Source organism: Tupaia chinensis, unplaced genomic scaffold, assembly GCF_000334495.1.
Source record: "Tupaia chinensis unplaced genomic scaffold, TupChi_1.0 Scaffold145082_1, whole genome shotgun sequence".
Lineage (NCBI taxonomy): Eukaryota > Metazoa > Chordata > Mammalia > Scandentia > Tupaiidae > Tupaia > Tupaia belangeri.
The window spans coordinates 1,087,437-1,110,045 of record NW_006204943.1 but is presented as its reverse complement, the minus strand read 5'-3'; the positions used below and the strand labels follow the sequence as shown (position 1 = coordinate 1,110,045).

At 35.2% G+C, this 22,609-nt stretch overlaps 1 protein-coding gene across 2 annotated transcripts in view; it reads left to right on the top strand.

Annotated features, from left to right (window-relative positions):
- The window catches only part of STK17B (serine/threonine kinase 17b), a 39,567-nt gene extending 17,406 nt beyond the window's left edge, over positions 1-22,161 (top strand). For both annotated transcript variants that reach the window (XM_006167764.3, XM_027767972.1), the window contains 5 exons: positions 9,680-9,824; positions 12,375-12,501; positions 14,077-14,125; positions 15,275-15,454; positions 18,757-22,161. In XM_006167764.3, coding sequence (XP_006167826.1) covers positions 9,680-9,824; positions 12,375-12,501; positions 14,077-14,125; positions 15,275-15,454; positions 18,757-19,039 — 784 coding nt within the window. In that variant the 3' untranslated portion in view covers positions 19,040-22,161. The remainder of the gene's footprint in view (positions 1-9,679; positions 9,825-12,374; positions 12,502-14,076; positions 14,126-15,274; positions 15,455-18,756) is intronic.
- The last annotated feature ends 448 nt before the right edge of the window (positions 22,162-22,609 follow it).

Genomic DNA, 22,609 nt, shown 5'->3' with positions numbered 1-22,609 from the left:
GGTGGGAGCAGAGGATAGTTAAGGTTAACTGTGATTTGTTACCCAATGTATTGACACATGACTCTTAAGCAGTGTCTTTACTGCATGATTGTCTCACTTGTATTGCAAATATGTAAAACATGTGTTTGAACATTTGCACCAGTTAGAAGAAATCATGATCATAGTCTGCCTTAGGTTCTCCTTGTTTTTAATAAAGTAAATTATTTCATATTAAACTGAAGGAATAGGTATTTTTTAGTAAAAAATTTTTTTTTGATAATTATAGCAATTCTTTTTAGTAGCTAACCATCATTACTTTTTTGTATTTAAAAATGCTAGTCTTAATTTAGTACTCAACTATTTTAAGGATGAAGAAGTTTATTTATATATTTATAATTTTTTTATACCAGGAACTAGATTGACTTAAATCAAATTTAATTACCGACTCTATAAAATGTTAAAACTGTCAAGTAGTTTGTATAGTTTGTACATTTCTCAGAACACCCTAATAAGGCATATTATAGCATCTTCACAATAAATTAGAATTTTATTTTTCATACATTTTGTGATCATTGTTGTAAAAGATTTTTCAACTGATCTTTAAAAAGTTATATAACAGGGCCAGCAGGTGGCATGGTGGTTGAGGTGTTGGGCTCCCACATGGCAGACCGTAGTTTGACTCCTGGACTGGCAGCTTGCTTTCTCACTTTCCATCTCATTTTCTATGTCTCTTTTGTTCAAATTTAAAAATAATAACAATAATAAATTTTAAAAAATTAAAACAAAAAGTTATTTATCTGAAAGACATCTAAAATAGGTAACAAGTTGCAAACATTTTCAAAACAGTACTGGAATGCTAAGTTTGGAGGGTGTATATACATATGAACATTGACAACTTTCATGAAATCTTCTTTTTGGGTTTATCTAAACAGCAACAACAAATACATCAGAAAATTAATTCACATTTTATGGAAGGACCTTGTTCATGTCCTGAAAATTGATTCAAGTACCTTGTCCAGCAAACTGGCAGAAATATTACTGATATTTATACCTCTAGTTGAAATGTAGCAAGCATGCAGTAAGTGTCTGTGTGGATTTGATTTCTTAGCAGAGTGTCTAAGACCTATTAAAAAATAGCGTCAGGACTTAGGCTTAATTGTTTAGCACTTTATGGTTGGCATTGTCACATTGGACAGTCTCAAGTTTGGCCAGCCATGTATAGTTGTTTTAACAATGTAGCCTAATTTTATATGGTAAAAATGAAACGCCAGAAATCTTTTACTCTAGTAACCATTACCAGTTTGATTGACTCCTCAAGCTATCCTATGTATTTATTTTTTTACCCCACTTTTTAGTTTAATAAAATTTCAAGTTACCAAAAATCTAAAAATAGTACAGATAATATCCTTACAGGTTTCACTTCGATTCACCAATTATTGACATTTCTCCACATTTATTAAACCATTTGAAAGTTGTCGATATCACAATATATTTTCTTTGCATGCTGAAGTATTTATTGATCCTGGAGAGTAAGGTCTTTATTCTACATAGCCAACATCAGCATCAAACCCAACACAGCTAAAATTAATTCAGTAGTGTCATCTAATGTACAGTCTATGTAATTCTTTATATCCAAAATGTATTATAGACCTATTTTTTTCTAATACAAGATGCTATCAAGATTTACATACCATATTTGTTAAACCTCTATAATCTTTTTTTTTTTTTAATGTGTATTGTAGTAGGGCTCTATATTGGTTGTCATATGAAACATCCTACATTCTAGATCCAGCTGGTTATTTCCTTATGATTAAATCTAAGCTAAGTATTTTCGGCAAGCAGATCTGGTGTGGGTGATGATGTGTATTTTTTACTGTATCTCCTCAGTTGGCAATCCTATCTGGTAGTTTCATTATTGGTTTTGTTAAATTTGAACATGGTTAAGGTGAGGGCTACCAGCTGTCTCCAATGGAAAGGCACATTTTCCCTTTGTAATTAGTAAGTTGTCTGTGTGGTAATATTTAGAAGCTGTGTGAATATCTCCTCTTTGACCATTTTTCCTTCACTAATTTCAGTAACCATGATATACTTACTGGAGTTAATTATTATAGTGGGTATGCAAACATGATGAATCTTGATTCTGCTAAACCTTCTAAATTTATTAACTTGGCATTCTTCTCTAAAGAAATACTCTCTCCCCTTCCACCTCTTTTTAATATCACTGTGGATTCATGGTTTTAATAATTTAAAATAACATTAATTAAAAATAACTCATTGTATTTTAATCACTTTGGTGTTCTAAGAGTTTTATCATAATGGGTTCTAATCAGTTTCTGTTGCTGTTTTTCTGCTCAGATTGTCTCAAATTTATTAGCAGTACCCTTTCAAACTAATTCTTATGTTCTTTTCATGTGGTTTTATCAACATTTGAGGACTTCCTCGCTTTATGCATGCCAAGATTTTCAGGGTTATCTTGATCTTCCCTGCCCAGGTCCTGTAATCAACCATCTCTCCAAGAAGTTCTGGTTCTTTTTAGTGAGGAATAATATTTAGAAACCAAGATATGGGTGTTGGACTGGCTCATTTTGTTTCTTTTTTTCAATTTGCAGTAGGGTGCCTATGTTCATGAGAGAGAGAGAGAGAGAGAGAGAGAGAGCACCCTTGAGGGAGATGCCCATGCCACAGTACCTTCTCTTTGCTCCTCTCAGGATCTTGGGCAGGCATGCACTTTCATCTGGCATGTCTTTTAAGCTGCCATGTCTGGGACTTCAACTGGGCAGCTGAACAGGTGGGATCCAGCTGCCTCTTACCACCATCTCACTGACTGGTCCAGACATGCTCATTTTTAATGGAGCGCCATTGTTTCTAGACCTTTTCTAAGAGCAGTATTAGGAAATAATCGTATTTTTTAAAAAAATATATGAGTTTATTCTCATCACTCCAAGCCATCACTAGAAGATTCTTTATCACATCTCATATTCTTTATCTGTCTCTTTCACAATAAAAACCTTGCTTCTCAACATTGCTTACTTATTTACTTTATCCAGTGATACATACAAAATAGCTTACCAATATCAACAAGATACATGGTAAAGTCTGACTTGTTTTTTGCCATTCATTGTATCTTTAGAATAAAGCCCACAGGACCAGCAGGTGGCATAGTGGGTTAAGGCAACTGGATCCTACATGGCTTACTTGATGGTTTGAGTCCTGAACTCGGCAGCTTGAAAATTACACCAGGCACATGTGCATGTATCCAAAATTCCAAGAGGAGAATGGAGGAGAAGGAGTGGTGGCATGGCCATTTCCCCTGAGGGGTGATTTCTCATTATACCTCTCTTTTTCTCTCTGTCTCTGGCAAGCACATAAACAGTATAGCAAAATGAAATAAAATAAAATAAAGCCCACAAAGGATAGTCAGAAATAGAATTATATAGTTAAATATATTGGTTTCTATTTATATTCAGTGTTAGGATTTGACTTTTTAAATTTTTTTATATATTATTTTGAAAGTATTAAAAAGATTTACATGATTCAAAACTCAAAGATATATGAAAATGTATATTATAAAATCTTGCTCCCATTTCTATTCATTGTACTCTTTCTACTCAAGCTTTATAGTTAACTATATATATTTGTTTCTGGCTCATTCTTTGTGCATTTTTTCTTGCAAATATAAGCACACTTGTATGTATTTATATATAGTACTTTCTTACAGAAAAAGCAGCATGTGTATATACTCTTTCATACCTTAATTTTTTTTACTTCACAATATATTCCAGAAATCATTCTAAATATATTAGTTCATGGGCATCTCTCTTACTATTATTATTTTGGCTATTTTAAATTGGCTTGAAATTACCCCATTCTGTGGTTGGACCATGCTTTATCAGTTAGTCTTCTATGGATGGGTGTCATTTTTAGAGGTGTAGTTTTAGGGTAATTCTTTTTTTATATATAAGTTTTTGCCATAGGTTTTTCCATGGGGCATGTGTGCTCACTGGAGAGACAGTGAGAAACAGTGAAAGGGAAGTCCCTCCCAGGGTTGAGCTCATATACATGCACAGATGCCTGGTGTGCTTTTCAAGCCACCAGGTGCAGGACTCGAACTGTGGTCGGCCATATGGGAATCCAGCACCTTCAACTACACTACCTGCTGGTCCTATGGGTAAATTCTTAAGAGATGCAATTGTTGGTAAAAGAGTAAATGTGTTAGATGTTGTCAAACTTCCCCTCATATGAATGGAACATAATCCCTTAAAAAGGCGCTTTTTTGAATTGTTACATTTGCTAATTATATAGATCTATCTGAACTTTCTTTTTGAACAGTTACAATTATGAGTTCTCATAGGTCTATTTTATTTTTGCTTTTGTGCTTTATCTTCACATAGCCAAAACCTCATTTTTGAACCAAATTAAGTTGTTTAGTGAATTATACTTAAAGTCTTGCAATTAACGTGTCACTTTTATAAAATTATTAAATCTTTTGTTTGTATCTTAATACACAGTGCATAAGAAACCTTTTTATTAACACTTTTGAAGTTCAAATAATTTTCTTGGCCCTTTATTTTTGTGTTTGAAAAGTAATATATACTACTTTTTTTTGAAGGTAGTTTATTTTTATTTATTTATTTATTTATTTTTAATAAACAGGAGGGAGAACTTGAGGATAATTGACTCTTCCTACCTCTACTCTCCATGAGGGAAAGACTTTCTCATACCAAGTGTTTTCAAAGCATACTTGGAGAATTAAATAAAATATTTACAAAGCTTTTGCTTAACTTTGGAGAGTATTTTCTATTTGGGCATAATGAGTTTTAATCCTAAATTTTGAGCAAACTAAAATTGGTTATAAAGAGCACATTATTTTTTTTGAAGAACATGGTATGAAACTTCTGTCCTAGAAATAAAGTTCAAAAGGAGAACTTGCTCATACTCAACAGAGATAACTCTGTGAGAATATGTGGAAGAGAAATGATACTTTCTTTTTGTCAAAAAATTACAAGATTTTGTCAAATTTCTTTAAGTAAATATGCACCCAACAAAAAATGATGGAGACCATAACCAGACATACAAAATGAAAAGCCCTACCTTCTGGAATGATCTCAACTGATCACCAGAGTGGTACATTTTAATATAATCCTAACAATTTCCACGGTAACATGTTGAGCATTTATTCTGTGACAGGCACTATGCTGAACACTTTATCGGTATTCTCATTTGATTCTTAAAACAACTCTCTGAAAAAGAGAGATCGTGTAGAACATTGTGTGTTCTATGAGGAGACCTTCAAAAAGTATGTGGGAAAATGGAATTAAAGTATGAGTTTATTTCAGTACAAAAATTTGAAATTCATGCATAGGTTTTATAACATGCATTTCCATTAGCTTTTGGAAAACCCCTGTAGTTTAGAAATGTAGGTATATAGTCCAACTTCTTTCCATTCTAAAATTACGTGGACTTCGTTTATCCTGTTAGTATATGATTATAATTTTAAAAGAGACTCTTAATAAAAATATTTAAAGTTACTTCGTTTTAGTGACTAGAAATATATACTTATTTAAAAAATTTAGGTGTTATTTTGTTTTACCAAAAATCTTGGCTCTGCAGTACCCAGAGAAATCTACCGTTTTGGATAGGAAGATTTTCTGATTTTAATCTTTTAAATGTCAGTTTTATTTTCATTATTTTATGGAGCTTTTTAAAAAGATGTTCTCTATTTTCTTATTAATTTTTAAATTACACTTAGAAAGCTATGAAAGGCAGATGTAGACATATAGGTAGTGTATAGGTTTACAGGGCAGTATAAGTTTACTAAAACAGTATTATCACATTGTCACACTTAACACACGTACAGATGCTTACTCAAATGAACACATACATACTCCAAATTTCTAAATGTGCTTGCTCATGTTCTTTCATGAGGGAAACTCTTCCTATATGGAGAGAAGAACAGAAGTAGCCTGAATGTACTTCCCAAGGCAATGATAATGAAATGGCTGGCTTTTCTGACTGTAAAGATACGTTTTCTCGTTTTTTAGTTACTATACACTGTACAGCTTGTTTTCACAGAGTGTCTGCTTGTCTGTTACTCACTGCTTCTGTTTCCTTGTTTCTGATTTCTACTGACTTCTGTAATCTGCTTCTGGTATTATCTTTTCTTTCTCTCCTCCTGACTTTAATTTTCTGTTTCATGTGTGAAAAATGACAGTCCTACATTAGTCACCTCGCCAAACTAAAGGGAAGAGACAGTGTGACTGGGTGATGATCATTATGTTTGACACTGTTACGGAAGTAATCAAGCAAAATATCCATTAAGATCCTTTTCCTGGTTATAAAAGTAGTACCTATTTCTTTTTAGAAGATATGAAAAGTAGGAATTACATGTAAACTGTAGCGTATTCTTTTTTCCAAAATCATTCTTTTTTTGGCCCATGTATTAATGTTTCCTTAAAAATTAAATGGATATCAGCTGTATTCAGACTATGTTATAGTTGCTTCATTTCTTTTTGGAATTATCAACTGCACAGATCATAATAAGTAATAATAAACCAGGAAAGAAATCTGTAAAGACATGGGACAGGGTAACCTTGTACAATTTTGTCTGGGCCTTTGCTACTGGAGACACATTTATGATCATTTAAATCCAGCACAGATCAAGCCATGTGATGCAGGTAGAAAGGTGCCTCTGAGCCATTCTGGATCCCATAAGAGACCAGGGTTCCCGGGTGAACCTGAACACACAATGCGGCTCAGGTGTGCCTGTGATCCTGACTGGCTGGGAGGAAGGGGGAGGGGGATCACAGTACAGAATATCCCTGCCAAGGGTACCTTTCTTTCTGTCTTTGTTTCATGAAAATAAGAAACAAGCAAACAGAATCCAACAATGAAAAATAAATGCTTAAATTATTATTTAAACAGAAACAATTGGAGCATATCCCATTGTAACCTCTTTTTTCACTTAAGAATATATTATGTGCATTTTTAATGACTTTAAATTTCATTTTATTTATTGCTATTTTTAAAATTTGACCAGAGAGAGATGGGGAAAGTAAGAAAGCAAGCTGCTAGTCCAGGACTCAAACCACAGTTTACCATGTGGGAGTCTAGGGTCACAACCATCATGCCATCTGCCAGCCTCATTGTGTACATTTTTATATGTACAATCAATAATAGTGTTTCTGAAAATGAATTTTAATTTAGGTAAGTCTTGAAATTGCCTTTATAATCAAAGTTAGCATGGTGGTTAAGGTGCTGCATTCCCACATGGGCTACCACAGTTTGAATCCCAGACCTGGAGGCTTAAGTATCACACTGGGCGCATGTATGTGTGTTCCCAGAATCCCAAGGGGAGAATGGAAGAGAAGGGATTGTAGTGTGGCCATCCCCAGGGGGATGTTTCTCACATTCTCTTTCTCTGTCTTGCTCTGATGAGCACATGCACCCTATGGCAAAAACTAGGAAAAAAAATAGTTTTGCAAGAAACCTCATGGTTCAGGAAGGCTGGATATTAGATTTGTAATAGTTTTTGTTGTTTTGTTAAAATAATAGCTAGTATTTATTGAGTATTTTCTATGTGTCAGACACTGTGATAAATACTTATAGAGATGATCTACTTTGATTCATATAGTGTCTGTTGTCTTAATACTTTATATGAGTTATCTAATTTAATTATTCACAATGAAAGACTAGCTATTATCAGTCACATGTTACAATAGAAAAAACAGAGTCACATTCTGTCCCAGTTCATGTAGCTAATTAGTTACTGAGCTAAAATGAAATCCAGGCCATCTCAGGTTTGGTAAGCATCTCTATAAGCACTCTCTTCTCTTGTCTGTCTCTCTTTTTAAATCATTGTACATATTTGCAACATACAAAATGAATCTTCCCAACATAAATACATTGCACATCAATCCAGTCAAAGATATCACCATACCTATCATTATCAATACACTATCTTCCACTTTTGTATCTATTAAATGTTTTGCTTTTCATTCTCTCCGTTGATTCTCTGTCTCATGCCTCCCACTAACCCTGCCCCCATCTTTCTATATTGTCTCTTGTTTCCAGAGCTGTTCTCCATGCCTTCCAATATAATTTTCTGACATAAAGTGCAGATATTTTATATCTATATTGAGTGGGGACATACAGTATTTCTCTTTCATAGTCTGGTTTGCTTCATTGAGCATTAAATCTTCCATATTTGTCCACTTTCTATCAAGTGTCAGGGTCTCATTTTTTTTTATGGCTGAGTAGTATTCCATAGTGTATATGTGCCATACTTTTTAAATCTGTTCTTCTGTTCTTGGACATTTGGGTTGATTTCATGCCTTAGCAATTGTGAATAATGCTGCAATAAATATGGTTGTGCACGTGTCTTTCCAACTGAGTGTATTCTTATTCCTTTGGGTAGAGACCCAGGAGTAGAATTGCTAGATAATATGGTAGTTCTATTTGCAGGTTTTTGAGGAACTTCCATATTGTTCTTCACAGTGGCTGTACTAATTCACATTCCTACCAACAGTGTATGAGGGTTCCCTTTTCACCCCAGCCTCACCAGCACTTACCATTTTTTACTTTTTTAATCTTAGACATTCTGACTGAAGTTAGGTGATATCTCATTGTGCTTTTGATTTGCATCTCCCTTATGATAAGGGATATTGAGCATTTTGTCTCATTTCCTAGGTCCTAGGAACTGCTTTCCACACATTTCTCAATTTATTTTTAAGTGTTTCATTTTGAATTTTAGAATTTATGAAGGACTCTGGTTATTGAGTTAACTCTCATAAATGTAATATAAAATGTTAGTACATAAATAACCGTAAAGTGTTCAAGAATGAATTTCTTACCTAAGTGTTACTGTACGTATGAAGAATTTAGATTTTTTTTTTCTTTTGTCTGTCTCAATAGAAATTATAAATGAAGGGACCAGCAGATGGTGTAATAGTTACCTTGCTGGACTCCCACATAGTTGACTGCAGTTCAAGTCCCGGACCCAGCAGCTTGAAACACATGCTAAGTGTGTGTGTGTGCATGCCTGAGATCCCAAGAGGAGAATGGAGGAAAAGGGATTCCGGCATGGCCATTCCCCCTGGGGAGGGATGTCTCACTTTGTTTCTCTCTGTATTTCTCTGTCTCTCTGGGAAATGCATGCACCCCATAGCAAAAATCTCTCTCAAAAAAAATTATAAATGCAAATATGTCAATCCATATTTTATACATCTTTCTTGTAATTTCAAATTATTTGATCTGATTTCTTAAAAGATACCAGTATTTGGGACCAGCAGTTGACGTAATGGCTATGTCGCTGGACTCTCATGTAGTCAGCTGCAGTTCAGGTCCCGGACCCAGTGGCTTAAACTCATGCCAGGCATGTGCGCAGGCATGTTCAAGTGCCAGAGAGGAGAATGGAGGAGAAGGGATTATGGCATGGTCATCCTCCCTGGGGGGGGGGGTGGGTGATTTTTCGCTTTCTGTCACTCTGTCTCTCTCTGTCTTCCTGGTGAGCGCACGTGCCTTATGGCAAAAACAGGTTAAGAAAAAAAAATTCCTCTCTTCCCTACTTTGTCTTTAAATGTGTATGTAGGCACTAAAATGTAGAAAGATGGCTGTGTGTCTTTTACTTAACAGGTATATAGTGTTTAAAAGTTTTCATTATTGGCAGTTCATTTTTTAAATTTCTGTTTGAATTTTATTTCAGTGCTGCAGGTGGAGAGATTTTCAACCTCTGTTTACCTGAGCTGGCTGAGATGGTCTCTGAAAATGATGTTGTCAAACTCATTAAACAAATACTTGAAGGAGTTTATTATCTACATCAGAATAACATTGTACACCTTGATTTAAAGGTAATGTACCATGTGATTTAAAGTCAGGCAACATCTGTGTTTTTTCTCTGCTGTTTGTATGCACAGTTGTAAGCTGGTATTGGTAGCAGTTGGATTGTGATTGTAGCAGTTGTACTGTGATTGTCTAACTACACTGGGTGCACTCTTTGCCTGTGTGCTTCATGGACTTAATTTTGTATTTGCACACAGAAGACTACTCATGTGAGCAGCTGAGATTAATCACTGGCCTCTTAAAATGCATCAGTCCTAGGGCTGGCAGGTGGCATGGTAGGCGAGGCACTGGACTCTCACATGGCTGACCATGTTTCAAGTCCCCAACCTGGTGGCTTACTTTCTCACTCTCCCTCTCTCTATCTCTCTGGTGAAAATGAAGAATAATAAAATTAAATCAAAAAGTTCTTTTAAAAAAATCCATCAGTCCCATGTGTTTTACTACTACAGTTATTCCACTTCATCCCATTCTTTTTATGAAACTGTCTACCTCTGAAATAAGCAATTCTAACCTAATCTCTGAAGATAAATTCCCACCAATCCTCTTTCCTTTGCTCCTATCATACCCATTCCTCTTTCTCTTGAGGCTTTCAGTCTTTATTTATTTATTTTTTTTTTTGGAGAGGTTTTTTTTTATTTGTTTGTTTTTGTTTTTCGGAGAGTTTTTTTCTTTTTTTTCTTTCTTTCTTTTTTTTTTTTTGTTGTTGTTGTTATAGGGCATGTGCGCTCACCAGAAAGACAGAGAGAGAGAGAGAGACAGAAAGTGAGAAATCACCCCTCAGGGGGGATGGCCACACCACAATTCCTTCTCTTCCAGTCTCCTCTCGGGATCTTGGGCACACATGCACATACGCCCGGAGTGAGTTTTAAGCCACCAGGTCCAGGACACGAACTGCAGTCGACTACATGGGAATCCAGCGACAGCCATTACACTAACTGCTGGTCCCGACGCTTTCAGTCTTTCAATCTCTGAGGTCATTTAGGCCCCTCCCCCAGGCCCCAAAACTTTAGCCTCTTATACTAGTATCTCTTCTCTTTATCCTTTCTCCATAGCCACCTAGAGACCTTAAAATCTGAATCGACCTCTTATTTTTTAACATTGGACTCTTCTTTCTGTGGTCTCCCAGAGTGATCTTTTGGCTTTCACTACCACTCCAGCGATTTTTATTATTATTTTATTTAACTTTATTTGTTTATTTTAATTTGACCAGAGAGGGACAGAGAGAGAGAGAGAGAGAGAGAAAGCCAGCCACCAGATCTGGGACTTGAACTACAGTCTGCCATGTGGCAGCCCAGCACCCTCAACCACCACCACCATGCCACCTGCTAGCCCCACATTGCTACTTTCACAATAAAAATCATTCCAAAATCCCTACATGCAGCTTAGGCCTCTTTCCTAATTTCCAAATCCCCCTTGTCTTATTACAGCGTCCCCCTTTTCTTACTACAGTGTAGCTATCATTTGGATATCCTGTAGAAATTTGAAATGCCTCAAACTGGACCTACCTTTCCCTCTTTCTCTTACTCCTTTTTCTAAAGAAAAAAAAAAAAAAAAAGAATCCGCTCTCTGTATTGGGCTCCTCTGTGGAAGGGAGGGAGAATATTTACCATCTAGCATTCCTACCATTTTTTCCTACTGATAAGATATTGGAAAAGAAACATTGTAGCAAAATGCCAGGATAATCATGCCGCCAGTAGCTTCCTGTTGGGTGCTGGGTCTTTTTCTTTCTAAAGACATTACACACATAGCATCACACATGGCGTTTGCAGGCAGAGATGGCATATAAATCTGACTTTTTATACCATAAGGCCTGTGGCTGATAACAGCTGATTATTCCCGGCTTTTCTCCTGTAGTGGTCTCTGTGATTTAATAAGAAACAACCATGAAGATTTCTCAAAGTTAAGAGACTTAGGAATTTTTGCACAGACTTTGGGAGCAGCGCCTTGGTGTGTATATGGGTTGTGACAGCAGCTGGGAACTTTGTCCATAGGCCTGCTACTGTAGAGCAATCACATGGTTCTAGGAGGTGATGGATGAAGCATACCATGCATCTTTTTTTATAAGCTAAAAACTGGGAAGAGTCCGACCTGGCTCATCCAAAACCAAACACTGTACTGAATGGTTTTCTATTTCTGGAAATGGATACGTGCTCCTTCTTTCATGCCATCTTTTGTGCTATTCCCCAGAGCACTCTTTTCCAATCTGTTTATTCCAGCTTATCCTTTAAGATTCTGCTTCAGCATTATCTCTACTGCAAAGCCCTCTTGGACTTTTTTATGCGCAGGATTAGGTAGTCTTGTCTATTGTAAGTATTCTGTATCTCGTAATCTGTCTGCCTATTGATCTGTTTATCTAAACCAAGAAACCTTTCTGATCACATTTTTTTTTGCTTCAATCATTGAATATATAGCACCTCTTAAATAGTAATTCAGTAAATGTTTGATTCAATGAGATGTATAATAGCCAAGCAATAAATACTATTTAGTTTACCTCGAATCTGAGACTGACATTCCTTCACTGTATATTGCTTATCATTTCTTTTTTGTGTTTTATTTAGCCACAGAATATATTATTAAGCAGCATATACCCTCTTGGGGACATAAAAATTGTAGATTTTGGAATGTCTCGAAAAATAGGGAACGCATGTGAACTTCGGGAAATCATGGGAACACCAGAATATTTAGGTAAGATTTCTTTGTATTTTCTACACCATTTTGAAATTTATTGAGTAAATGATACCTCTATAAAAGTATATTTTAGAGCATGTAATTTGGGGATTCATTTGATTAGAGTATTTTCATGTACTGAGACTTAGTTGTTCACATATTTAAATGAATTGTAGTGAGTGCAGGAGTATTTAACCATTCATACAATTTACAGTATATTTGAATATATGATAATGTTTGTGTTAAAGGCTTTGTACATAAGGAAAAAAGAAATGAGTAAGAGATAGATTAAGGAAAGAGAATGATGAAAAAAGAACAACAGAGAATCAGGTATCCACGATTGCCTTTGAGGCCTAGCTTTTGGATAAATCTCAATTCTACTTCTGTCTGACCCCACCTCCAAAGATGTTTGCAATTTCAGATGCTTTAAGTTCTACAAGAATTGTTCATAGGACAACTTGTTTGCTGCTGCTGTTTTAAGATACGAAGTTGTATGTAGAGTTATGAAGGGAACGTTTTAAAGAAGAAGGATATCAAAAATAACTTATGATTAGGTAACCTAAGGGTATTATAGTATATCAATAAACTAGGTCATATGTATGAAAGATTTTATAAGTTGTGAGACAACATTCAGGTTAAAGGTATTTTGATTTATAATGTTTTCTTTACCTTTTTTGTTATTGCTCATGTTTGTATCTCCATGCAAGCATTGAAAAGATGCAGCTAAACAGAATATTTGCCTCTCAGTAAGGTCACTATCTTTCCCCAAAATGAAAAACAAAGCCAATTGCTGCCATTTGAATGCTAATAAAGGGCTGTAGTGTCCTAGAATAAATGATTTGTAACTATTAATAACAGCTCACTGAAGCTGTGAAAAGCCTGTAAGTGGTTTAATGGAGGCTGACAATATATATGACTCAAAGACTTTATTAACAAAACTATTAGGCTGTAGGAAACAGTTTCTCTTTAGAGAAATTATTAAACTATACTGTGAGATAAATAAGTTATTTTTCAGCTATAAATTGACTCTACTAATTTGAATTACATGGTAATGTTTAGAAAGTATAGAGAATTCATTTTGCAGGGTTCTTTTGTTTTGTTTTTGCAGCAGAAACGACAGTGGAAATAAATTGCTTAGGGTTTTGATAGTTTAACAGATATTTAATCTACTTGAAAATGTAACATTTCTGGGCCCAGTCTATGGAGAGGTGGGTAAGGGGGTTGGATCCCACATGACCAACTAAGAGGTTCAGGTCCTGGATCCAGTAGCTTGAAAAACAAACCAGTGCCAAGGGAGAGAGAAGTAGAGGAGAAGGAATTGCAGCATGACCAGCCCCACATGGGGAATACTTTCTTGCCTCTCTCCCCTCTCCTTGCTTCTGTTTCTCTCTGGTAAGTGCACATATCCTCTAGCAAAATAAAAAACATAAAAAATAAATTAAAAAGAAAGAAAATATAGCATCTCCATGAAGTACAATTTGCTTCTTATTATCATTAGGCTTTCCAAAATTAAAGCCAGTTCTAATTTAATATAAAATAATTTCCATGTTTTGAAATGCCAATATTGAATTTGAATTCTATTTTCTCTTCCAGCTCCAGAAATCTTAAACTATGATCCCATTACCACAGCAACAGATATGTGGTAAGATTTTATTAGTTACCTAAATGCCTTTATTAGAAGTTGGTTAACACATATGTTTGGGGCTTCTATATTCCAATTGTTTGCTTTACATTAAAAGGTTTTATTTGAGTATCATTATTATTGCCACAGGAAAACATTTACCTTTTTGTTCTTTTTAAGTAACACTGAGGCTCTGAGCCAAAGGTACAGAAGTAAACAGGAAAATCCCTATATACCATGAAGACTCAGTTGAGTAAAAAAACAGAAGAACCGCAGTACAGGGCTGCATGCTCTGTAATAAATGTCAAATGCTTAATAAGCACTGAAGCAGCAGCAGGCCAGGCATTGTTAGGTTCCACTCAGCAATGGCAGACATATGATCTAGGTCTAGAAGAACTAGGATAAAGTATTTACACAGCAGAAAAATGAGGTCAGACCCACACATTTTATGAGAACACATCTCTAGGGAATTGGGGGATCTTGTAGCTAGTATAGAGCAAGCACGATGGGGAGTAGAACAGAATTTATACTGGAACTTCAGTTGGAACCACAGTGGGGGGGACTGACTTCACAGACCAACTGGAAGTATTTAGACTGTGTTCCATGGAACTGCTAATGAGTTTCCCAAGGAAAAAAGATCCTATAGCTAAATAAGTTCGTGAAACATTTACTGTAGTCTTTTTCTGTATCCTGGACACCAGACTTGTCATTAATGTATATACAGCTTTGGAAAGTTCTGCAGTGAAAAAATTTGCCAACCCCAGTTTGTGTTTGCAGACCCTATTTGCACAGAACTCCTACTTATATCTCATGAATCATTGCAGTGTCATTGGATACTGTTTAGGAAATGCTGTAGCAGCCCTGCATTCTCAGCCACAGGTGTCTGTGGGAAGGGTAAATTATAGATATAATGATATGTATTCATGCATGTTTTTGTTATAATTACATAACACACACATGCACTACCTTATATTCCCTTTCTGTATGGGAAACTTGAAGATAGCATAACTATTTTAGTTTTAATAATATAGGAACTCTGAAAAGCAATTTAAGTCTGTAATTTAACTGTACCAGCTTTGAGGATAGGAATAAGGTCTAGATTGTACTGTAGATAAATGTTTTAAAATGAACACACATAAGTTCCCCTGTTCTCCTTTATTTATTTTTCAGGAATATTGGTATAATAGCATATATGTTATTAACTCATACATCACCATTTGTGGGAGAAGATAATCAGGAAACATACCTCAATATTTCTCAAGTTAATGTGGATTATTCAGAAGAAACTTTTTCATCAGTTTCACAGCTGGCTACAGACTTTATCCAGAGCCTTTTAGTCAAAAATCCAGAGTAAGTAATGACAGTAATTTGTTTAAATACTGTTACACAATAAATAGTTATATCTTAAGAAAGATATATTCTGTGGGAGGTGGCATGAAAGATCATTTAATAACCAGTACATAACTTCCAATATCAAATATATAATAATTAGTTGGAGTGAAGGAAAGATCTGGTTCTCTCTCAACCTGCTGCTAATCTCTGAAATTCCCTAAAATAATTAGAAATAGGAAGTTTACAGTATTTATGGATGCTTATAATAAGACTTTCTTATGAATTATTTGTAGCTAAATAATTCTAGTTCTATAATAATTGTAAATTCCTGATTGTCAGATCTTGAAGCATCAGATAAGCTTTGACAGCCTGCTAAGAGACTGGGGAACGATAACTTAGGGACTATCATTCAGGCTTTGGCAGCTTCCAGGCAAGAAAAGAAAAAGCTGACCTTGTCTTTACCCAGGGTCAACCATATTGACTTTGTATTGGCCTGACTACACATAATGTAGGAGCTGTAATAAAATGCATTAGGCCAGGATTCTGATGTTCTTACTTTTCAGGTTTTTTTTTTTTTTTCTTTTGAGAGTTTTTGTTTGTTTGTTTGTTTTGTTTTTTTTTGCTATAGGGTGCACGCGCTTGCCAGAAAGACAGAGAGAGACAGAGAGACAGAAAATGAGAAATCACCCCACAGGGGGGATGGCCACGCTGCAGTCCCTTCTCCTCCATTCTTCTCTCGGGATCTTGGGCATGCACACACACGCACCCAGTGTGAGTTTAAGCCACTGGGTCCGGAACTCAGACCTCAGTCAGCTACATGGGAGTCCAGCAACATAGCCATTACGCTAACTGCTGGTCCCTTACTTTTCAGTTTTTAGTTTTTTTTGTTTTTGTTTTTGTTTTTTTTTGTCTCTGATGATTAGTTAATCTTCTCGAGGACTACTCAGTTTCCTTACTTGTTTGAAAAAAAAAACCTCATAGTATTTTTAATTATTTTTTTAGTGTAGTGCAAGTCCAAACAAACTCACTGGCTGTATTTTGGACATGGATGATTATTTAGTGGTAGAGATAGTAATAATACTGTGGTTTCTGATTATATGCAGTTTTCATTTTCTTAAATGATTTTTTTATGTAGATTTACAATTTTCCATAATCATATTAATATTTTATTAATGGTTGTGTTAAGATTAGAGTTATGAGTATGGGTGGGTGTTTTCTTACTTTGGAAAATTATGATATTTGTCCATATTATTTTCATAATTGAAAACAAAATTTTAAAACTCCAAGTGTTGGATAAACTAGCCTTTGTTTTTAAGATTTAGAAGTTATTTCTTTTAAGTTATTTACAAGTTATTTCTTTTAAGAAAATGAAGATATATTTTTCTCCAAAGGGTTTTTAAACTCAAGATTTTGTAATGTCACTAACTTTTATTTGCTAGGCTAACATATGTTCTCAAGCTCTTTGACTAGAATCTCATTTATAAGTAAGCTTCATAATAAATTGAATTGCCAACATGTAGAATTAAAGAGTTATCAGTATTCCAGGTTTCATTTCAGAAATCACAAGTAGGAAGCACTTAGATATATGAAATGAATTCATGCTTCCACAGGGGTCAGACTTTGAAAATGATGAAAAATTGCAAGAACTAACTTTTCCTTTATTTTTTTCACTTCTTATTTTAAGTCTTCAGGTATAGTTGAAGCAAGCAATATAACATATTGCTTGGTAGCTATATTTAGAGATGTTCATTTAACTGAGTTTTGTTTACTAAGAAAAACAAACTGTCATTTTCCTAGAAAATAGGGCGAATATTTCTTTCTGCAATAAAAGAAATGTCAAAGTTAAGGTAGTTCCTATAGTCTTCTAGTCAGTGGAAGACTAGAATAAAATTTTCTGACTGCACAGATTGGTATTTTGTCTGTTAGAAATCCTTTATATGCAAGTTATTTTCCAAGAAAATGTTTATTGGGAAAACAAAGGTTTTTTTCTCTCTTTCTTTATATAAATATAAATTCATAATGGAATAAAAACCTAAGTTCAAAATATACAACTATGAAACTACTATAAGAAAACTTTGATTATATTTTTCAAAATCTTGGAAACATATTGGTAGATTGAATATTAGAAATCAGTTGGAAGGCAGTTAAGTACTATCTTTCAACATATAAAGACCGGATAACTACTACTAACTTACCTTATGGAGATAATCAGAGAATTCCCCCTCCTTGCAAATTTTTTCTTTCAGTGTTCATTGCAATATTATTCATATACCAAAATTGGGGAAGCATTGATGGGGATTCTTCCATGTGGAAGAATACTAAATAATATGAGGAGACTTCAGAAAGTTTGTAGAAAAGTAGAAATGAAATACGAGTGTATTTTGCTGGTGAAATATTCAAATCCATACATAGTTTTTGCACAGTACACATTTTCCATGAACTTTTTGAAGACCCACTCATGTCGCTGTTAATGACCATGCTAACTTTGTATTGATGTGAAAGGATGCTTGAAGTGCATTGCTGAATGAGTGAGGAAACCAAGTTGCAAAAATAAATGGAGCATTCGACGGGACCAGCAGTTAGCGTAATGGCTATGTCACTGGACTCCCACGTAGTCGGCCGTGGTTAGAGTCCCGAACATGGTGGCTTAAACTCATGTGTACCCAAGATCCTGAGAGGAGAATGGAGGAGAAGGGATTGCAGCGTGGCTATCCCCCCTGGGGGGAGGGGGTGATTTCTCACTTTCTGTCTCTCTGTCTCTCTCTATCTGGCGAGCGCACGTGCCCTATAGCAAACAAACAAACAAGCAAGCAAACAAACAAAAATCTCTCCAGAAAACAGAAAATAAAACCTCTCCAGAAAACAGAAAATAATTTTGCTTTTTACCTTCATGGAGGGTAATGTTTTAAAGCACTGACTATAGAGTGAAGGTTCCACTTGACAAGTTACGAGATTTGGGGCAAAACCTTCTTGGTATTCCCTTACATAGCTGGGAAAGTTATGATGTGTTATTCCATGTTTTTCTATGCAAAAATGCATCATGACTTTCCCAACAACCCAATACTTCCCTTATCTGTTGAGTAAGGAGAGCAACAGTACGCATCCCCTGGGTTCCTCGTGATTATTAGACAATAGACTTGCAGCATATAGAATAGTCCCCAAATGTTAACTGATGCTGTTGTTCTCTTCTGTACTGTTTGGATCATTACTGTATTTGCCATTTTCATAACACACAAAAATATGCCTATTATCTATCAAACTGAAGATGTTTTCAACTTGACTTATAGTCCTTAATTTTCTCTTGGTGCTTTCTTTCAAAGGAAAAGGCCAACCGCAGAAATCTGCCTTTCTCATTCTTGGCTGCAGCAATGGGACTTTGGAAACTTGTTTCTCTCTGAAGAAACTTCCAGTTCCTCTCAAATTCAGGATCATACAATAAGGTCCTCTGAAGACAAGACTTCCAAATCCTCTTGTAATGGAACCTGTGGTGACCGAGAAGACAAAGAGAATATTCCAGAGGACAGCAGCATGGTCTCCAAAAGATTTCGCTTTGATGACTCATTACCCAATCCCCATGAACTTGTTTCAGACGTGCTCTGTTAGAGCTTTTCTCTTGACTCATTTGGACTGAATTTGAAATTTTAAATCCACTCCAGTGTGAAATTGTGGTTTATAGCCTCATATATGACATGTTTATGTTGTACATGCACTTTTGCATAGAAACATTTGAGGAAATGTCTTAATGCTAAATTACTGGTTATTAGCACAGTATCATTTCCTATGGTGAGATAGCTCTGCAGAGAAGAAAATATTTAAATATATGACAAAAATTAAAATTGTACATGTGGCTCATGTGTTAGTGAAATAGTTTTAAGTTCAGATGATACTTAACAAAATGTTTTCACATGTCAGGAAAAAAAGTGGTTTAAATTATATTATGGTTGGTGTAAACTGAAGAAGAATGAAGACAATGGAATTTGATAGATTCTCTCTTTAAAGTGAGCCTTGTATCATGCCTCTGTTGACATAATTTGTTTAGGAAAGTAGTGTCAAGTTTAAACCAAAATATATACTACTTTATAGGTGGTCAAGAAGCATTTTGCAGTTGAAAATATTTCTCAATTACAAATACTTTGAAACCACATAAGATTTCCATTATATCTGGTCTACTATATGAGAGAGGTCTTTAACCAGAGCAAAGAGGGAGTTAGAAACCTGATCAGGGATATTCTCTAAAAGTTGGACCAGAGAAGGGTAGCATGGCTTCATTTTTTAACTCAAATGTTTTTGCCAACTCTCAACATTCTTCAAACCTAATAAGGTCTGGAAGATGGAGAATAGTATGCAAGTGTAGGGGCTTTCTATCCTCCAGACTTTCTGGAGTAGAAGATACTTTGGTAAAACTATGTGTACTCTGTTTTTAATCAGTCTAATCTATTTATTAATTGAGAGTAGAAGAAAATGTTGACAGACTCAGACAGCTTACTGAATTTTAGATGACTTCAAAATCTTAAATGAAAGCCAATCCTTTGGAGAGTTCTAAAAGTATACATTAAAAAAAAAAAAAAATCACAGCACCAGTCAGACCACTGTGCAGTGCCCAAATCAGTGAGTAGCAAGGCTGGTGTGGTTCTGAAACTAGGTGACATCAAGCCCTTCTAAAATCCTCACATAAAATCCCGGTGAATGAGGAGGCTCCACATGGGGCCATCTGCAGGAATGGCCCCTAAGTGTGGCTTTCACTGGGACCTGTGAAAGAGATAATGTGCGATCCGTGGCCAGTGATGTGTTCAGTCCTAATGGAGGTGGGGCGGAACTTACTCCTCTTTGGATGGTCATCTTGGATAAGTTTCTGCCTGTTGACCATCAAAAAGTTTATTATATTGTCATGTTTAGATAACTGTGATCTCCTGACCACATCACTATATCAGAAGAAACTATATTTTGACCAAAAACAAAACCTGGTGTTTCCCTTTAGAATTATATATTACTCTAAAACTTTCTTGACAATATCAACTTTTGATAAGACAAAATCTTCAGTAATAAAACTGTTTCCAGTAGCCATCGGGTCAATTTATTTGACTGAATGGTGAATTTTCTTCAACATCTTCAGCATTTTTTAAGGAAAAGTCATTTTTGCTTGTGCGTGTATATGTGTGTGTGCATATGTGTATATGTATAGGTGCATGTATATATGTATAGATGGATAAAATACAGTCTTTGGACAACTTTCTCTTAGAGATTCTTTTCTGTAGTTTATTGTGCTCAACTCAGGTGCCAAAGGAGGTCTTATGACATGTAAATAGACATTTAAATTCTTTTAAGTAGTAGTTTGTTGGTCTGACAAAGCAGACACCGCAGAAGCTAAACTGAGTTCTTTTATATATAAAACTGATGAGTTGTTTCTAAATTGTTAATTGTCCACTTATTTGCTTTCAGTATTAAGGAAATTCAGGAAAAGCTTAGTAAGTCATTAGAGAATGAGGAAATTACTACATTTCCAAAAGACCATATATATTTTTAAAAAAATTTTAGGAGAATTATGCCATACCAAAAAATAAAAAGAATATTTGAATTTTGAATTGTAAGCTAGTTTTTAAAAAATATTTTATGCTAGTGCCTTTTCCTTTGAAGAATCTTAAAATAGTTTATATGTCCTCTCCCGACCCAGTTAATAGAATACATGGACTTGTAAATTTCCATATCTTTTCCCTGACATTGTTTTATTATAAAAAAGCAGTGGTTGCACAAAGAGTATATAAATTCAGCTTTTTCATAAAGGCGAATTGAAATATTTTTACCGATGTAATTGTGAAAATAATATTTTGAGAGAATTTGTTAGCAAAAAAACTCATTTTACTCTTTTTTTCTCACTATTGGAAAGAAGTCAGTCAAAAGCAAATAATACATCTCACTAAAGTAGGAATCTAGAGAGCTCCTCCGAATGACAGATGTCAGTAACACTTAAGCACATCTTAAGATACATGTTCAATTGTGACGTTTCAATAAAGTTTAATTTGCTTTTTGGATAGGATCCCAGGATAAATGGGATTTGAAAACAGATGACAATTACAACTGTCATTTTAATTATTTTCTCTATAGTAAAGTTCATCTAACTGAGCAGTAAAATTACAATGGCACTTTAAAAGAAGTAAACAGTACCTGTTCTGTCATCTGCAATGAAGGGAGGTGCTTGTGCCACACTGTAAATCAACACATAGCTTCCTTTAGCAAGAAAGTCTCGTTATGAAAAATAAGTCGGCTGCCCCAGTGTGATTAGTGCTGTAATTGATTTTCATTCTGGCACAAGCTCTTTCTTCAGTAGCCTTGCTCTTGGCAACATGTATAAATGTTGGTATTTTATCACTGTTTACATTTCTTCTGGACTTTTTGTTGTTTTAATTTCAGTTTGATATCTGACTTGGAAACTTGTCCTTACTCATTATGCAAACAATTGTACGTTAATTTCAAGTTGTATCGAAACTTCTGACTTCCAATTAGGGGGATATTAGCAGTTTGTAATTTTATAAAAGTATTTTAAAGAACAGTCATTGTAATTTCATACAAATTACAACTGCCCTACTGTCTTAACTTTAATTAAATGATCATGTTGCTTAAGTCACATAGATGACATTATTAGACTACTCCGTAAAAAAAGGAAAATTGTTTATTACATCCACCTAATAATCCTTGACTGGCTAAATATTAAAAAGCACTTTTTTACATTTGTGGTTGTCATTTGTTTTAAGGAATTTCTAAATTTGTTGTTTTTAACAGTTTGCCTAGAGCCAGCAGGTGGCATGGTGGTTAAGGTGATGGATCCTACATGGCTCACTGCAGTTCAGATTCCAGACATGCTGGGTGTGTGTGCATGTGTGCCCAAAGTCCCAGGAGGAAAAGAGATTGCAGCATGGCCGTTACCCATATGGAGGGATTTCTCATTTTGTCTTTGTCTTTTTTCAGCAAGTTCATGTTCCCTGAAGCAAAAAGACAAAAAACAAACAAACAAAAACTTGCTTAAGGCCAATCCACTGTGGTACAATGTAAACACAAGGGCACTGCAAGGCTGGAGGTATGTTGTCAACCACAGGTTCAATCTCCAGGCCAGCCTGAAAGCATACCAGGGACATGCATGCAAGTGCCCAGGATCCTGAGGAACAAGAGGGTCACGGC